The sequence below is a fragment of the Eleutherodactylus coqui genome, chromosome 4, assembly GCF_035609145.1.
Source record: "Eleutherodactylus coqui strain aEleCoq1 chromosome 4, aEleCoq1.hap1, whole genome shotgun sequence".
Classification (NCBI taxonomy): Eukaryota; Metazoa; Chordata; class Amphibia; order Anura; family Eleutherodactylidae; genus Eleutherodactylus; species Eleutherodactylus coqui.
In genome coordinates this window covers 58,086,227-58,102,658 of record NC_089840.1, presented here as the reverse complement: position 1 = coordinate 58,102,658, position 16,432 = coordinate 58,086,227, and the positions used below count along the sequence as shown (strand labels likewise).

Below are 16,432 nucleotides of genomic sequence, written 5' to 3'. Positions count from 1 at the left end.
GGAAAAACTGATTTCTTGAAAACAAAGCCAAGTAAATCTCAGGTGGTCGGCATGAGATCACATAATCCACCTGACAACTCCAGGAAGTTTCAGATAGAAAGAACTAACCGAGGTAATACTAGCGGATTTATATCTACTGGGGGCTAGTTACATACTGCATGAAGAAAAAAAAAAATCACCAGAGCGGCCCTTTAAAGGCTGCAACTACCCCTCTACAAAATGTACATCCCTGGTCTAAGATGCAAGACATTAGAAGCATGCTCTCTACATAAAAGAAGCCCTGAGAACATGATTACCCAAGTACTAAAAAAAAGCAGAAAAAGAGAATTACTTTTCTTTAAATATTTCCTTTTCGTGATCTGTCCAGACATTCATGAACTGGCGATCCTTATAAACTTTCATAGGATCTTCCATCAGGCCGTTCATGTTAATGAATTTCACCCGTCGCTGCTCTGCATCGAACATCATGGGTGGAATAACTGAGAGCTGGCGCATTTGCTTCTCATTATTCTGCAAAAGAAAACAAGTTTAAAAAACAAACCTTTCACCGGCTCCGCAGAAAAAGCAGTACCTGGGGAAGAGATCGGTTTAAGCCAGAAGCGTACAATCCATCTCCAATTTTTATATAAAACTACAAGTTTAATGAAAAATCCTACATGTAAAATATTAGAAGAGGTTAGAAAATAAGTGACATTTCGTAGTTTGCTGGCGCTTCTATCTCCGTGTGTTCTGTGGATCGGTTAATAGTTGCAAAGCTGTATTATGTAGTCCCTCACAGCTGCGCTCTCAGATAGTTTACTCCTTTTAGACCGGCTTCACGCGGGCGATAAAATTGCGCAAGATTTGTGCGTTGCAAGACGCACAAATATGAACCCCATTCTTTTCAATGGGGTCATACACACGAGTGATGTTTCCCTGCATGGCGCTGCGATGCTATGTTGTAAACAAACTACAGCTTGTACGTGCTTTCGCATTGCACCACCCATTGTTTTTAATGGGCCGGCAGCTCCATTGAAAGCAATGGGAGAAACTCTGCAATCCCCTGCCGAGGCTGTGGCAGCCGCGCCGGAGGATCCCTTCATCCCCAAAGTGATGTGAGGCCGTTTTGCCATGAAAACATCTCACATTCTTGGGGAATTCACATGGTAAGAAGCGCAATATGGGGGCGGGATTCACGGCCCTGTATCGTGCTTGCTCATGTGAAGCTAGCCTTAGCTATTCATGTGTTGCAGTTGTGGCTGTTTTAAACGTGTTTTTGCAAAATCACCATAAAAAAAAACTAAACAAACAAGACACCAACTGCAACATGTAAATGTAGCCTAACACAGGGCTGTAAAACTCACTGTCACAGAGGGACACATCAACCTTGAAAGGGCTGATTGTAATTGTATGACTGTATAGTAAGAGGCCCCAGTGGTAACAGGGTCCCCCATAGTGGCCCCACTAGTAATAGAGTCCCCTATATTGGCCCCAGAAGTAATAAGTAGCCCCCATAGTGATAGCAACCCCCATTAGCTTCTGATCAGGCAGCATCCATACAGGCATTCTACTCGTCTATCCCGAAGAGGCGGTCTGAGAGCGGCAGCCGCTGCCAGGTCTGTGACCGCTGGCCTCTCCCTTCAGGGTCTGCACTGCATACAGGACGGCACACGCAGACACTGGGTGGGGGTATCAGCAATCACAGACTCTGCTGCAGGCTGGGTGAATGGGGTGCCTGTGAGGGTGCTGCATGGCAGGTGGGCCACATAAAGTGAGGCGGCGGGCCGGATTCGGCCCATGGGCCTTGTGTTTGCCATGTATAGCCCAACAGGTGGCAAAAGCAACAAAAATAACAATACAGTATAATGTTTGAGATAATTAAAGAGACAGTCACCTATTTTTAGCCCTATATGTGAAGACGCATGAAATCCGCATGGAAATTGACATTTAAACCCAACAGGGAATGGGCATGGTTTCAAAATATACTGCTAATCATTACTGAGCTGGGAAGAGACTCTTACCCTCCCATGGATAGTTTGCCAACTGTTAAGAGGTTTTAGGGACTATAACCATTTTTGGGGGTCCAACTGCAGCCCCCTCCACAGATCAGCTGATTAGAGGGCTGCAATGCCCGTCATTGTTACCAGGCACAACACTGTACATTTTGCAGTAGCTGCGGCTGGTACTGCAGCGCCGTTCCATACAATAGAAATGGACTGAGCTGTAATACCAGACGCAACCCCTATTAACTCCTCAACGACCAGACTGTTTTGTTCCTAAAAGACCAGACATTGTTTAGAAATTTTACCTGTAGTGATTTTACTGGACAATTTTTTCCCCTTCCGTTACCCAAATTATTTTTTTGCAGTGTTTTTTTCCCCTGACACAAAACTATTTTTTAATATCCTCAGTTTCAGACATTTTGATTTGTATAGCTTTGGATTACAGGGCAGACATGGTGATGGTTTGGGTTGGGTTGGTCATTTTCTTCATACATCATATAATAATTTATTTTACTTCGTTTTTTTTCTTACTTTTTAGTAACTATTTGCTTTCTTTTTTAACATCTTTTGTCCCCATATTACAAAAAGAATGTAGGAAAGTACATGAGTAACTCACCGCTGAATCTTAAAAGTCTACAATTTTGCACAAATACAAATAAAGCTAAACAAATTATCCTGTGGATAGGCGATGACTTAAAAGGGGGATTGTATCAAAATTTCAAGTTAGAGAATAACTTGCTGATCGGTGGGGGGTCCCACCGCTGAGAACTCCACCGATCTCAAGAACGGGGTCCTATGCCCCCGATCCTTCTCACTGCTGGGTTATTGCACCCCCGCAACTGATCTCGCAACTGCACTAACATTCCATTCACTTTCAATGGGACTGCTAGAAACGGTCCAGCGGCAAGTGCTCGGGTATTTCCGTCACCCCACTGAAAAAATAGAACACTATCAATGCATGTGCGGCCAGTGCTTCATTCAGAGTGACACAATTCTAATTGCCAAAGGCAAAAAATACCCATTGGTGATATCCCCTAAAATAGAATTTAAAAACTTTGTTTTAAATATCATTAGATTGTCTTTTTTTAAACAAAAAACGGGCAAATGGTGAAACATAGGCCTGGACGGCCAACTTGCAAAAGCCTATGTGGAAATTAATATGTCAGCACCACCAAAACCCTATTAAAATCTAATCTACAGCCACATATGGGTATTTTTTGCCTTAGACAATTAGAATTGTATTTCTATAACCTGGAGTATTCCTAGGGTAATTTCATAATATATTCCTCATTCAGAGTCACATCAACGCGGGGTGGATAAGCGACCCTCTAAGTGACAAAGGAGCGACACAGAGTCCCATTCTCAAGATCGGCGGATGTCTGAGCAGTGCCCGCCAATCAGCAAGTTACCCCCCCTGTGGATAACTTGAAATTCTGGTACAACCCCTTCTATAAGAAGTCACTGCATAGCAATCCTCAGATGGACTGCAGCATCCAGCAGAAATGACGTGGCTTGAAGATTTTAATTAACAACTTAGCTTATGATGCACAGATATTATCACAGCGGGAAAACATTTTTTTTAGAAATGAACTCACCTCCTGCTCAGAAAGGCCATCAATGATCTCGGAGATCTCATGCTCGCTTCTAGCAATGGTCGCAGACAGTCCGCCTCCCCTCTGACCAACCCTTAAACACAGCATATGGATATCGCTAATACTGTGCACAGGGCAGGTCCAAACAACAAAAGTAAAAAACTTACAATTCACCAACATGACTGAGAAGTAATTGGGAAAGCAATAGAAGACAGCTGAGCATGAACAAAAAACAAAGCATGCAGCAAAGAAAAGACCCAGATTTATTAAGACAGACATTTCAGCTTTAAAAGGTGATTTATTCTCATGTAAATACAGATAAAGGGTCAGATATTTAATATATATATATATGCACACACTTGTCCATAATTCAGTTTGGGGAGATGCATCTTTCCAGCGCTCTTCCCTCACCAGATGTCAGTGTTGCTCTTTTGTTTAAAAAATCTGTTGCCGGTGGCAACGTCCACCAGCAGAACTTAAAAGTGCGTTGTCTTACTTTAAAAAAAAAAAACCTTTTTAAACAGCTGGTCATGATAAAAGAAGCAATACCCCCTCCCATTAAGCAGTGCAACAGCACCCCCGGCTGTCCTAGTCTATATTCACAGTGGAAGTCTGCTGGGTATTATTGTATCTTGACGCCACCAGGAAGTCCTGGTGCAGTCAAGATTGACAGGAGGGTGACGCCCCCTTTACGTGATTGGCTGGACAGTTGGCTGAGCTTCAAGTCCTGGCAGCCCAGTAACATACAGCAGCATTAATTCACAATTCAGTCAGTGGCCCTGGCTGTATTGGCGTATCCAGCGGTGCAAGCACCCTCCCAGCAGCCGCAGAAGGCGGCACACCCCTGTGTGTCTAAGTGCAGAGCAGGGTCGGCAGCAGGGAGGCCACACCGGTGTGAAGCGCCTTTCCCAGCAGAAGCAGACGACAAGCGCCCCCTTCCCCCAACATGTTACAGAGAAGTCGCCGGCAGGAGCAGGGGAGAGCACTGCGGCACAGATCAGTCGCTGACATGCGGCCCCCGCACACAGCTGTAGCACACCAGGGACGCAACAGCGGCAGGGGACTGTCACTCACAGACAGCGGCTGCAGACAGCAGGGACGGCAGAGCGCCGGGGGGCGCTACCTGCAGTCACAGCGCTGGAGCTCAGCGCTGGCTGCTTCTGCCAGAAATGCACTGTAGCAAGACCTTCAGCTCTTGGGCCAATCGGGAGCTAGGGGTGTGACAGGGGTGTTCCTCCTGTCAAATACCTATCTTCTGGTGGTGTCAAGATACAATAATACCAGTCTGCTGTAACCAAATTGGGATCATCCTCAACATCCTGGCGTCACGATACCAGGAGCTCAGGACAAGAATGCTGTGGCCTCCTCTGATTGGCTGCAGAGGTCACCTAGCTGAAAGCACAAACCTGGAGGGCCATGTCTGTGTTGCACTGATTACCAAGGGAAAATTTGCTTCAGGTCATGGCCAGCTGTTTACAAAACATTTTGAATTTCTCATATCCCTGCAAAGCACTGTGGGGGAAGTTAAACTTGCCTGTGCCACAATTTCAGCATATATATATATATATATATATATATATATATATACATACATACATACATACACACATATATATATATATATACACACATATATATACTGTGATTTATACCACTTTCTGGTGTAAGTTACAGTAATTCTGGGAGAGCAGCAGTAGGCCATACCTCTCCCATAGAGCTGCTTCCACTTTTCTGAAAAGGGGCTAACATTGCATTAAAAAGTTGTAAATTTGTACACAAAACAGGCAACACAATGTGACTTTTTTACGCTATAACAAAGATACAAGTGCCTCAATCCCATCTTCAAGAGTTAAATTAAAAATAAAAGTAGCACCGAGCAGCACAATCTCAGAAAATTTTTGAGAAAGGTACTTTTCTTGGCTAGGAAAGGAATAGCATTATGTTGCATGTTTTAAAGGAATCCCTCAGTGTCAATATGGTGGAAACTGGTCAATTCAGTAATTCCATATAATTAACACAGTTTAAAAAAGGGCGCAGATTCCCAGGATAATTAGTCGAGATATGGGGTCTATGGTGCTATTCCCCACTCACGTCCTACCCACCAGCTTACTCTCATCCTCCATCTCAATAATGCAGACGCCCCCACTAGTGAGTATACCCCTGGGGCTTGAACTCGAGGCCTGCTGACAATATGCCCAAACTCCTCGTTCCCTCTAGGTACGGATTTCCGCTATTGGGGCGAATTACCCCCTTTGTCAATTTTACACTGATTCGTCATGCTTTTTGTTGTATTACAATGCTACAAAACATGTTGTGATTTATTGACTTTTCAAGCTGACTACTAGGACCCCCAGGGAAGCTGCTAGTGACTAGACATATCTCCTGCAATGTTACAGAGCAGCATTACATAGCTTCCACTGAAACCAATGAGTGGCCATGAAATACACGGCCATACGAGGTTCTGTGATCACAAGGCGGTTCTCCCCTTTAGCCCAGCAAAGTTACAAATAGGAGAATTTACCTCTGAAACCTCTCCTGCTGTTCACGCTGTTTCCGGATTTCCGGAAACTGCTTTTCATAGTACTCCCTGGTTTTACTCTCCTTGGCTTTCCTTCTTGGGTTATTTTCTATTCGGTCTACCTTTTTTTCCCAGGCTTCCATCAGCTGATCATAACGCTGACAAATGTTCTGTTCCTGCAATGCAGAAGAGAAAAATCCCATCATGTCCTTCCATAAGCAGAAGAACCAAAATTCCACAACTAAGAAAAATACAATTTTGCTACAATGCAAAGCCTTTATCTTCATGGCATAAAAGGAACAGAAAACACTCAACACATATAAGCACAAACTGAGCTTAAACCCTTTAAGGCTGACTGCACACGGCAGGGTCGGATTCCGACTGCAAGATCTCGCAGCGGTATCAGACCCGGCGCCCCAGGAGCGATACCCGCTTACCTGTCTTTGTCTTCCCTCTGCTCATGTGTTAGCTGGCACAACGCCGCACACGGGCAGTGCAGAGAATGACGCGCCGGCTCGCAATGTCATAGTGATCTGTTAAAAGTTTAGATCTGTGGGGTCAGGGTGCAGAGGCCCCCATCAATCACCCTAACAAACAGGCAGAAGCATTCATCTGAGCGCTGTGCCTGTTCGGCAGTTTATGTCACTGCTGTGAGTGGTGTACGGGCTCCACAAAAAGTCTATGGAGTCTGTACACAGCTTGCAATATCGCCCGAAGTGGAACAGGCCTCGGATGAGATTTTCTGACCATTCGCTTTAGCAATGGGTTCAGGGTCTCAGCGCGCAGACCCCCACCAATCGATACTTCTGACGTGTCCCTATTGTAGAGACAGTAAATATGGATTGCAGTGTACTAACCCAGGGGTCCCCAACCGCCGGGCCGCGGACCGGGGCAGGGCCGTTGGGTGTTTAGCGCCGATCCGCGGCACCGCCGGGAACTTTTGCTCTAAACACAAGGCCCGCGGGCCGAATCCGGCCCGCTGCCTCGTGTTATGTGGCCCGCGCCGTGCCGACGCCGCTGGTAATCGCGCTGATCCCGGCGCACAGACTGACATCTGTGTAGCCAGGATTCTCTTCCCTGAGTCCCCTGCTCATTAGTTCCGCAGGAGAGGACTCGGGGAGAAAGCGTTCCGGGCTGCACACTGACGTCCGGGCAAGCAGAGAGAGAGCGACAGCAGGGAGGAGGTAAGTATATGGGTTGGGGGGCTGCCTATTACTGGGGGGGGGGGGGGGGGGGGGCTGCCTAATACGGGGGGGGGCTGCCTATTACTGGGGGGTTGGGGCTACTTATTACAGGGGAAGGGGCTGCCAATTACTGGGAGGGCTGGTTATTACTGGGGGGGGGGGGGGGGTACTTATTACAGGGGAAGGGGCTGCCTATTACTGGGGGGGCTGGTTACTACTGGTGGGACCTGCTTATTACTGGGGGGGGGGCTACTTATTACAGGGGAAGGGGCTGCTTATTACAGGGGGGGCTGGTTATTACTGGGAGAGGGGGGCTACTATTACTGGGGGGGGCTGCCTATTATGGGGGGGCTGCCTATTACGGGGGGGCTGCCTATTACGGGGGGGGGGGGGGACCTGCTTATTACTGGAGGGGTTGCTTACTGGGGGGGGCTGCTTATTACTGGGGGGGGGCTACTTATTACAGGGGAAGGGGCTGCTTATTACTGGGGCGGCTGGTTATTACTGGGAGGGGGGGCTACTATTACAGGGGAAGGGGCTGCCTATTACTGGGGGGGCTGCCTATTACGGGGGGCTGCCTATTACAGGGGGGGACCTGCTTATTACTGGAGGGGTTGCTTACTGGGGGGGTGGGGCTGCTTATTACTGGGGGGGGGCTACTTATTACAGGGGAAGGGGCTGCCTATTACTGGGGGGGGGGGCTGCCTATTACTGGCTGGGGGGACCTGCCTATTACTGGGGGGACGGCTACTTATTACAGGGGAAGGGGCTGCTTATTACTGGGGGGGCTGGTTATTACTGGAGGGGTTGGGGCTACTTATTACAGGGGAAGGGGCTTCCAATTACTGGGAGGGCTGGTTATTACTGGGGGGGGTACTTATTACAGGGGAAGGGGCTGCCTATTACTGGGGGGGCTGGTTACTACTGGTGGGACCTGCTTATTACTGGGGGGGGCTACTTATTACAGGGGAAGGGGCTGCTTATTACTGGGGGGGCTGGTTATTACTGGGAGGGGGGGGGGCTACTATTACAGGGGAAGGGGCTACCTATTACTGGGGGGGCTGCCTATTACGGGGGGGGGGACCTGCTTATTACTGGAGGGGTTGCTTACTGGGGGGGGGGGCTGCTTATTACTGGGGGGGGCTACTTATTACAGGGGAAGGGGCTGCTTATTACTGGGGGGGCTGGTTATTACTGGGAGGGGGGCTACTATTACAGGGGAAGGGGCTGCCTATTACGGGGGGGCTGCCTATTACAGGGGGGGGACCTACTTATTACTGGAGGGGTTGCTTACTGGGGGGGGGCTGCTTATTACTGGGGGGGGGGCTACTTATTACAGGGTAAGGGGCTGCCTATTACTGGGGGGGGCTGCCTATTACTGGCTGGGGGGACCTGCCTATTACTGGGGGGACGGCTACTTATTACAGGGGAAGGGGCTGCTTATTACTGGGGGGGGCGCTACTTATTACAGGGGAAGGGTTGCCTATTACTGGCTGGGGGGACCTGCTTATTACTGGGGGGACCTGCTTATTACTGGGGGGGTACTTATTACAGGGGAAGGGGCTGCTTATTACTGGGGGGGGGGGCTGGTTACTACTGGTGGGACCTGCTTATTACTGGGGGGGGGCTACTTATTACAGGGGAAGGGGCTGCTTATTACTGGGGGGGCTGGTTATTACTGGGAGGGGGGGCTACTATTACAGGGGAAGGGGCTGCCTATTACTGGGGGGGCTGCCTATTACGGGGGGGGGCTGCCTATTACAGGGGGGGGGGCTGCCTATTACAGGGGGGGGCTGCCTATTACAGGGGGGGGCTGCCTATTACAGGGGGGGGGCTGCTTATTACTGGAGGGGTTGCTTACTGGGGGGGGGGCTGCTTATTACTGGGGGTGGGGCTACTTATTACAGGGGAAGGGGCTGGTTATTACTGGGAGGGGGGCTACTATTACAGGGGAAGGGGCTGCCTATTACTGGGGGGGCTGCCTATTACAGGGGGGGCTGCCTATTACAGGGGGGGGGGACCTGCTTATTACTGGAGGGGTTGCTTACTGGGGGGGGCTGCTTATTACTGGGGGGGGGGCTGCCTATTACTGGCTGGGGGGACCTGCCTATTACTGGGGGGACGGCTACTTATTACAGGGGAAGGGGCTGCTTATTGCTGGGGGGGGGCTACTTATTACAGGGGAAGGGGCTGCCTATTACTGGGGGGGCTGCCTATTACTGGGGGGGCTGCCTATTACTTGGGGGGGGGGACCTGCTTATTACTGGAGGGGTTGCTTACTGGGGGGGGCTGCTTATTACTGGGGGGGGGCTGCTTGTTACAGGGGGGGGGGCTGCCTATTACTGGGGGGGCTGCCTATTACTGGGGGGGGGGGACCTGCTTATTACTGGAGGGGTTGCTTACTGGGGGGGGGGCTGCTTATTACTGGGGGGGGGGCTACTTATTACAGGGGAAGGGGCTGCCTATTACTGTCTGGGGGGACCTGCTTATTACTGGGGGGACCTGCTTATTACTGGGGGGACCTGCTTATTACAGGGGAAGGGGCTGCTTATTACAGGGGAAGGGGCTGCTTATTACTGGGGGGGTGCCTATTACTGGGGGGGTGCCTATTACTGGGGGGGTGCCTATTACTGGGGGGTGCCTATTACTGGGGGGACCTGCTTATTACTGGGGGGGATTGCTTACTGGGGGGGACCTGCTTATTACTGGGGGGGGGATTGCTTACTGGCGGGGACCTGCTTATTACTGGGGGGGGATTGCTTACTGGCGGGGACCTGCTTATTACTGGGGTGGGGTGGGGGCTACTTATTACAGGGGAAGGGGCTGCTTATTACTGGGGAGGCTGCCTATTACTGGGGGGGGGGGGCTGCCGCCTATTACTTGGGGGGGCTGCCTATTACTGGGGGGGGGGCCTGCTTATTACTGGGGGGGGGACCTGCTTATTACTGGGGGGCTGCTAATTACTGAGAGGTGGGGGCTGTCTATTACTGGGTGGGGGGGATAAATTATATGCTGCCCTGTGTGTGTGCTGCGGGGGGGGGGGGGGGGGGGTAGATTATATACTGCCCTATGTGTGTACTGCCAGGACATTCTAAATGTCATAACTAAATAAGAATGCACTAAACTCCAACCCCCTTCATAACCCCGCCCCCTATAACCAAAGCCCCGCCCATGTCCTGACCAACCCTGCCGGGTTTTGTAAAAATGGTCTTGCTTGAAGCCGGTCCCTGGTGCCAAAAAGGTTGGGGACCACTGTACTAACCAATACAAAGTTGTGAGGGATTCCACTACTATCTGCTAACAAAAACAATAAGAAATCCCAGATATGTATACGGATACTTTTACGGGGAGTAAAAACAGAAGGGAGGGGTGGTGGGAATGTCTGGCAATGCCCGAGCAGGCGGCATGGGCCCTAGAGACATGTCAAATAGAGAGAGACCAGGAAACCGGAGGCTGGGAAACAATAGTAGACATACGATAAATGTGTCCTCAAAATCCTTCACATGCCGACCCACGTTACCTGACATAACTACGAGTCTGTAGCCGATCCAGTAGGTAATGGAAAGCATTCTGGGTAAAAACAGTTTGTGGGGAATTACACCACACGGATACATTTTTTAAAAGTTTCGTTATACTTTAAGCTCTTGATTTGTGGAAAAAAATAATCACAGTATTTAGTGTGGTAAGGTAATCAGTCTTCAGCATTTCTCTATGGGTAAAAGGGCCACTCCGGTGAATTGGTCTCCCCCATTCATTAAGCAGCTATACCCCAGTATATAGGTGAGCTACTGTTACCTTGGTTACTTATTCCTTTCTACATGAAACTTTCGCCTCAGATGATGATGTGATCTCAGTTCTGTTCATTCCAGATAGACTTGGGCTTATGTGTGAAGGTTCTAGTCAATTACTTATCAGTAGTTGACACAATCTCCTGTCAGTTATTGATGAGGATTACAAAAGTTATACCCGATGAGATCACAGCTCATCCTCCTAACTATAAATGTATGGTCTGTGGCTTATTTACATGACACTACAGGGTAATGATTTTAATTATATTGTCCCCCGCCAGCAGACGGAAATGGTCTAGCCTCTAGCAAATGCTGTGCTGCTGATGCATCATGGGATTGGTTAAAAAGTGAAAGCAAATTTTTCACCATCAAGGGGGCTGCACCTCATGGAAGTGGCTGCAAAACACAAAGGAGTCCTGTGTGCCAGACAATCAGGTAACAGGGCAGGGACAGAAAAATGTGTTTTAGCTGGAGTGGCCCTTTAATACTGGAATTTGTAGCAATTTTTTACAACACAACCTGCAATTACTTTGAAAGAATTTTTGATTTTGCGAGCGGTGGAGAGGTCCCGCACGCAGCGGTAACATTACATACCCTTTGCTTTCTAGCATGGTTTCTTCTCTTGAAAAACAAAATGAGCTTCTTCCTCATAACCTGATTCCTGTGATGAAAAACATTAATAAAACCAGTTAGATGCCTGACTTTAGGTCGCTGTACAGAAGTCAATTGTCTTTTCTGACCTTGTGAATCCGAGCTACCGAATGAGGATTTAGCTGCCTATAACAACCGGGCCTCAAATAGTTTCTCAGTGCGAGTTTGTAGACGATTGCTGAACTATGTTCTACAGAGACCATGTAGCTGAGATCCGCCCACGTGCACATAACATTACAAGTGGCACATGTTGAACTACGGGCACCCAGTCTGTGCCTAAACCAGCCTATATTATTGACTGCACCCCAAAAGAATAGGAGACAATCCCAGCAAAAAAGTGCACCCTGCAACCTGTATTGTCTTGTTGTTAGCAGTTTATTTGTTCACGACCCTCGGCGACCCTAAAGGCGAGCTCTCTCCATGTTTTTCGGTTTTGCACGGCTTCTTTCAGTTGTGTGATATCCATGCCAGTATCAGCTCTGACAGTATCGGCCATCGTGGTCTTTGCCGGTTGGTTCTTCTTTTGCCAGTGATCTGTCCAAGCATTATAGATATTTTAGCGCCTCTGCTTGCATTACATGGACACAATCCGTGAGCCTGAGCCGGGTGATCTTGCCCTCTAGTGATATATCGAGTCTTATACGATTCAGAACTTTTGTTACTTTCGCCCTCCAGGGCATATACAGCAGCTTTCGCCAGCACTGCAGCTCAACGCATCAATGCTCCTATCAGCTTTTTTCGCAGTTCTTCTTTCACATCCATACATGGCTCTGGGGGAAACGGTGGTTTGCACTATCCTGCGTAGTTGCTATACCGATATCCCTACTTTTCCAGATTTTGTCCATGTTTAGCATCGCTCTTCGCCCCAATGCTATCCTACATTTTCTCTCTGGCATAGATTCTCCAGCTCCATTCTGCACTCATCATTGCAGCGCCCTCTGCACTGCGCATGCGTGCTGGAGCGCAGGCCGGCACATCCGCAGTACAGAGAAGACAACACCGACAGGTAAGCTGAGGTCACCACCGCCCATGGACAGGTGGCCTATGGATGAAGCATGTAACCGTATACCTATATGGAGGCACAGGTTACATGATTCTTCTGACCTATACTTTCGCCATCCATTGCACACGCAGTGTAAATGCACCCTTAAGCATGCAAAAGTGGCAGTATGCTTTCATTTGACAAGCGCCATTGTTTCCAAGCACTGTAAACCATATACTATTAACTAATTAATTAATTAAAACAAACCTACTGAAGCACACTGAATGGCAACTTTATAACAGACACCCATCTAGTAAGTTGGACTTCCTTTGGCCTTCAGAACTGCAGCAATTCGTCCTGACGTAGATTCCACTAGGTGCCGAAATCATCCTGCAGGAATATTGGCCCTTGCGGACAGGAAGCTTCTTGCAGTTGCCGCAAATTAGATGGAGGTACTGACTTGCTCTGAATAGCTGACCAGAAGGGGTCATCGATACATGCAGCTTGCACCAAATTCTGACTCGCCTATCTGCATGGTGCAAGGGAGAGCTGGTTTATTCTGACCAGACAATGTTTTTCCACTGCCCAGTGATACAATTTCCACGCTGTTTGGTCCACTGGAGCCTTACGTTTCGGTTTCTCTTAGACAGCAGAGACACTCAAACTGGTCATCTGTGTTATAGCCCATCCTTGCTGAAGAACGACAAGCCCCAGTGTTGTATTCAGCCACAATTTGCTTGCTCTGTTCTTGACATCCTCCTCTGACCCCTTTCGTTGATGAATTGTTTATACCTATAGGATCCCCTCTCAATGGATGTCCTTGAACACAGCATTCTCCTGACAGTTCTTGATATTCTAGCCCTGGTGATCAGGCCTTGTAAGTGGCTCAGATGGTTGGATGTTCCCTTTCTAATGTGGATTTACAATGAAACTGATACATGGAAAACGTATCTCGCTTGGCGTCACAAAAATAAACAAAGAAATAGTTGATGTTATCAAAAAGGTGAATATTTGCAAGAGAGGTCATGATAATTTGGGTCAGGAGGATAAAGGTTTGCATAAAAGGGGGAACCAGCAAATCAGTGCACCTCCAGATGAAGTATCTGCATTGCAGTCATTTGGCTGAGGACTGACCACAGCTGGAGGGATTGCAAAGCACATGCAAAGAGGTGGTTCCCAACAAAACTCTCGACTTCGTAAAAGGCTTGCCAGGCTTAGAGGGATCATTATATACAGCCCGATTATTACACATTCATTACCTCCCATTGTAAAAAAGGCCTTGATCTATTTTTTTTTTCCTTGCAAGAGGCCGTGTTAATTGCATCCTCACACAATTTTAAGACAATGGCAGTGGCATACTTACGTCTTGATGTTTTCATGATAAACCTTTGTGTCTGAAGGCTGGTTGTAAAGCGGCTATAAAATCAAAACATTATAATTAGAAAAACAAGGTTGGGTTTCATCACAGATTCGAAGAGATCTGAGAGACGATGCAAGGGAAACACTCAAATAGCAGCCAACCCCCAAGGCCGGTCCGACGAGAACTTGTGTGTGGCGAAGACTGGATATTGTCCCCCAACATCAAACTCAGAGCGCACACAATATAGAGGGGTTTCCCGTAAAAGTGTAATGGCAGAGCTCATGTCCATGCCGCATGCGACTCAGTGCTGAAATGATTTTTAAATGCTTGTCGGTAGAGATGAGCGAGTATACTCGCTAAGGCACATTACTCGAGCGAGTAGTGCCTTAGCCGAGTATCTCCCCGCTCATCTCTAAAGATTCGGGGGCCGGCGCGGGTGACAGGTGAGTTGCGTCGGGGAGCAGGGTGGAGAGAGGGAGAGAGAGATCTCCCCTCCGTTCCTCCCCGCTCTCCCCCGCATCTTTAGAGACGAGCGTGGAGATATTCGGCTAAGGCACTACTCGCTCGAGTAATGTGCCTTAGCGAGTATACTCTCTCATCTCTACTTGTCGGCGATCGCGGATGCAATTTTTTCCTACGCAGATGCATTGCGGATCATTACCGCGGGGGGGGGGGATCGTGGGCCCAAAGTGACTACCTCCTCCCCACCTCCCTGCTTCGTCTGCAGGCAACCAGAGAGGTACCTACCTACAAAGTTTAATGGAGCCCATCCACACAGAACCCACGGTTAAACGGAGCATGCTGCGATTTTTCTTTCCACACGTGGCATCCGCAAATCAAATCTACATGTGTTAATTGAGGTGCAGGCAAACTACGGATCTTTCGCGCGGGTGTCCCGCACGAATTCGGCAAATCAAATCCACCTGTGAACATTGGGCCTAACCTGGTAAAATTGCTACTGTGTTTCCCTGAAAATAAGACCCTGTCATATTAATTTTTGCCCGAAAAGAGGTGCTACGTTTTATTTTCAGGGAATGTCTTATTATACTTACCTAGCAGGCTCAGTCCAGGTCCCTCACGCTGATCTTTGGACCTCCAACACGCGTCTTGCAGCCCTCAGCTGCAACACAGAAGCTTGGTTCTTTGACAGCTGCTCAGCCAATCAATGCAGCACTCGATGAACCAATCACAGCCATTGCTTTAGCATTGATTAGCTGAGACAATCAGAGCCATTGCCTCCTGGAGGTGGGATTTATGAATCCCGTAACCAGGAAGTGATCTTCTGTGGGCGGCCAAGGACTGCAAAAAGCACATCAGAGCTCTGGTGAGCAGCGGGAGGGACCTGGACCGAGCCTGCTAGGTAATGTATTTTTTTATGTAATGCAGCTAGGGCTTATTTTGGGGATAGGGCTTATATTTCAAGCCTCCCGAAAATCAAGAAAAATCAGGGTAGGGCTTTTTTCAGGGTAGGTCTTATTTTTGGGGAAACAGGGTATGTACTCAAAAGTTCTGCCGACACCTGCGAGGGACGTTCATTAAAGATTTCCCCTGACTCACTTCTATTTATCACAGGATGCTGAAACTGCACCTGTGTAATCACATAAGTCTCTATAGGTTACATGCCAATTTGCAACTCTGAACTGATAACGTTTTTTGTTTTACAGGTGCTGAAGTGGTGCGAGGTCTGATAAGGGACCCAGTGGAACACAGAGCAGTTAAGTTCCTTTACTTGAAAGGCCGCACAGCAAGGAAGACGTTTGATGAGATCAAAGAGGTTTATGGGGGGGGGATTCCCCATCAAATCATGTAGTCAAGAACTGGCATCGTCCATTCAAATGTGGTCAGACTTCGGTGGAAACGGCTCCAAATCCAGGGCGACCCCACTCCGCTATCAATGAACACACCATCCAGCAAGTGGAGGCCACTATTTTGGAAAATTGTTGTGTAACCATTCGCTACCTAGGCCAAATGTCAAGATTACTGTGGGCTCTGTGAAAAATCATCAAGACCATCTTCATATGCATAAGGTATCCGCTCACTGGGTTCCACAGCTGCTCACACCTTTCCAGAAGCCGGAACGAGTCTAATGCTTCCAGGCTCTTTTGACGATGTGCCATGGAAACCAGGAGGACTTTTTACCCAGACTGATCACACAGGATGAAAGCTGGTCCATCACTATGATCGGGAGACTTAGGTCCAGTCGATGCAATGTAAGCATCCGTACTCACCACCTCCAAAGAAGGCATGTGCCAAACCCTCGGCGGGCAAGGTCGTGCTTACAGTCTTTTGGGACTGGCACAGAGTAGTCTTGATGGATTTCCTAGCAAAGGGTACCACGATTACTGAGGCATACTGTGCTTCACTGCTGCGGAAAA

The 16,432-nt window shown here is 48.4% G+C and overlaps 1 protein-coding gene across 7 annotated transcripts in view; it reads right to left on the bottom strand.

Annotated features, from left to right (window-relative positions):
- NCOR1 (nuclear receptor corepressor 1) overlaps window positions 1-16,432 on the bottom strand; it is a 139,753-nt gene that overhangs the window by 65,282 nt on the left and 58,039 nt on the right. For 4 of the 7 annotated variants that reach the window (XM_066599517.1, XM_066599514.1, XM_066599512.1 and 1 more), the window contains exons 8-12: window positions 14,061-14,113; window positions 11,659-11,725; window positions 6,096-6,268; window positions 3,578-3,698; window positions 332-510 (exon numbers count right to left, since the gene is read on the bottom strand). In XM_066599517.1, the coding sequence (XP_066455614.1) occupies window positions 332-510; window positions 3,578-3,698; window positions 6,096-6,268; window positions 11,659-11,725; window positions 14,061-14,113 (593 nt within the window). The remainder of the gene's footprint in view (window positions 1-331; window positions 511-3,577; window positions 3,699-6,095; window positions 6,269-11,658; window positions 11,726-14,060; window positions 14,114-16,432) is intronic. The other 3 variants (XM_066599520.1, XM_066599513.1, XM_066599516.1) reach the window with 1 other exon arrangement.